General features: G+C 45.8%; 1 protein-coding gene across 1 annotated transcript in view; it reads left to right on the forward strand.

Annotated features, from left to right (window-relative positions):
- Window positions 1-2,239, forward strand: part of LOC110026776 (pentatricopeptide repeat-containing protein At3g62890-like) — a 4,622-nt gene extending 2,383 nt beyond the window's left edge. The window contains exon 4 of the mRNA XM_020727887.1: window positions 29-2,239. Within this exon, the coding sequence (XP_020583546.1) occupies window positions 29-2,174 (2,146 nt within the window). The 3' untranslated portion in view covers window positions 2,175-2,239. The remainder of the gene's footprint in view (window positions 1-28) is intronic.
- The last annotated feature ends 514 nt before the right edge of the window (window positions 2,240-2,753 follow it).

A 2,753-nucleotide genomic window follows, 5' to 3' on the forward strand; every position in this document is an offset into this window, starting at 1 on the left:
ATTTATTTATTTATTTATTTATTTATAGATTACTTCACAAAAGCAATATAACCTTGCGCTTCGGAAATGCAACAATGGCCTGCAACCCTCCCGTTCTTCCACTTCCCCTCCTTCCAAAGCACAACTCGAACCTAAACACACCTGAAACCCAAACCCTAACCCTAACCACTTCCGAGCAATGGCTCGTCTCCTCCCTAAGCTCCTCACCCACAGCCTTCAACCTCGGTGCACTCCACGCTCTCTCCCTTAAGACCGGCCTCTTACGCCGACACACCGTCCTCTCCCATCTCCTCCTCCACTTCTCCTCAACCTCATCCTCTCTTTTGCTCCTCCGCTCCCTCTCCGCTTCTCCCGACTCCCCTTTCCCCTTCAACTCCCTTCTCTCCTCCTTCTCCCACTCCGGCTTCCACCTTCACGCCCTTGAAGCCTACTCTATCTTACGCTCCCTTTCCGTACCCATCGACTCCTCCACTCTCCCGCCGCTCCTCCGCTCCGCTGCATTCGCGTCCTCCATTCCCGCCGGCCTCGATGCCCATGTACTAGCCTTCAAGACAGGGCTCACTGATCACCTCCCAATTGCCACTGCACTCATCCGCTTCTACTTTGCTCTTGGCCTCCCCACCCTCTCGCGGTCCATCTTTGATCGTTGCCGCACACGTGACTCTGTTCTCTGGAACACAGCAATTGTAGGGTTTATTCACAGCCATGATTTTGATGCTGCACGGCAACTGTTTGATGAAATACCTTCACGTGATCGGAATATTTCTTCATGGAATACTATGGTTGATATGCACTGCAACAAGTTGGGTGACGTGGACATGGCAAGGAAGGTGTTTGATCAGATGCCAAAGAGGGATGTTGTCTCTTGGAATGCCATGATATCAGGGTATGCGAGGGTTGGCAACTGTAAATCAGCAAGGAAGCTTTTTGATGAAATGCCAGAGAGAGATTTAGTCTCTTGGAATGCTGTCATTGCTTGCTATGTCCAAAATGGATACTTTTCAGAAGCTATAGAGCTGTTTAGAAAAATGCAAGGGGCTAAAAAGTTTAGGCCTAATAAGGTTACAGTAACTGCTGTGTTGCCAGCTTGCGGCCATCTAGGTGCTCTGGATCTTGGCAGATGGATACATAGCTACATCAAGAGGCAACGCATGGCCATCGACCTTCAGATGAGCACTGCTCTCATCGATATGTATGGTCGATGTGGCTGCATCGAGGATGCAAAGACTGTGTTCGACCAATCGCCAAGGAAGGATACATTTTTATGCAGCACTATGATTGAGGTTCTTTCGATGCATGGGATGGCCGAAGAAGTATTCAGCGTCTTCAACTACATGAGAATGGAAGGAATCAAGCCAAATGATTGCACCATAGTTGGGCTCTTGAAGGCATGTGCTCATCAGGGCTTGGTGGAAGAAGGGCTTAGATGGTTCAATATGATGGAAGAAGAGTTAGGATTGAGTCCTAAGGTGGAGCACTATGGCTGCGTTGTTGATCTAATTGGCAGGGCAGGGAAGCTGGATGATGCATATCAGCTTATCTTGAACATGCCAATGGAGCCAACTCCTGTGTTATGGTCTTCGCTGCTTAATGCTTGTAGGATTCATGGTGATGTTGAGCTCACGGAGAAGGTTGGTCGCCATCTTGTTGAGTTAGAGCCTGAGAGCTGTGGAAACTATGTGCTTCTGTGGAACATTTACTCGGCAAATAGGAGATGGGAGGATGCAGAAAGCGTGAGGAATTTGATGAAGGAGAGGGGGATTGCTAAGAGGCCCGGATGTAGTTCGGTTGAAGTGAGGAATGAGATTTATGAGTTCTTCGCTGGGGATCGAAATCATCCTCGTTGCGGGGAGATTTATGAGATGCTGTATAGGGTGGCAGGGAGATTAGGATACGATCCATGGAGAAGCTTGGAGTTGCTGGAGGAAGGAGGAGATAGGAGGCATAAGAATGGGCTTATACATCACAGTGAGAAGCTGGCTCTGGCTTTTGGCTTGATAAGCACAGAGGAAGGAACAACTATTCGGATAATTAAGAATTTAAGGGTCTGTGAGGATTGCCATTTGTTTTTGAAATTGGCTTCTGCCTGCTACGGCAGGAAGGTGATTGTGAGGGATTGTCACCGGTTTCATCACTTCGTGGATGGTTCCTGCTCTTGTTTAGATTATTGGTGAAGGTCGTGAATAGAAAAAAGGTGGTGTTTGCATACATATCACACAATTTTTATTTATTTATATATCTGTTGAATTTGGATCTATCTGTAAATCACATTCCAAAGAATAGAGCGTAAGAAAAAAAAAGAGTCATCGAGAGAAAGTGGAGTGAACAGTAAAACATCTTATCTATTAACCATTTTCTCATAAAATGGTCTCTTCATTTCTAGGGAATTGTATAATATAATGATATTACATTTATGCACCTGATTTAATGGGTTGTACATGATATTCTAGGTATTTTACATATATGAGTTTTTTACTCAGTTGCCTTCTGACTCGATCAGTTGGGCTAGTATGACTTCGGCTTGGTTAGGTCGATTCGGTCGGCTAGGCTTAGCCGGTGTTATTGGTTGGTTGGGCTTGATTCACTTCAGATCGGTGGAACTAACTCAATCGGCTAGGCTTTATCGATCAGTTGATTTAGTATGTTATCGACCTTGATTTCCTGAATGAGGAGCGCCTATCGACAAAATGAAACTAGGCTATCAAGCAGATGGTTCATCATCGTAACCAGATATATAGCTCATTCATCGATGA

The sequence above is a fragment of the Phalaenopsis equestris genome, unplaced genomic scaffold, assembly GCF_001263595.1.
Source record: "Phalaenopsis equestris unplaced genomic scaffold, ASM126359v1 Scaffold000400, whole genome shotgun sequence".
In the NCBI taxonomy this organism is placed as follows: Eukaryota; Viridiplantae; Streptophyta; class Magnoliopsida; order Asparagales; family Orchidaceae; genus Phalaenopsis; species Phalaenopsis equestris.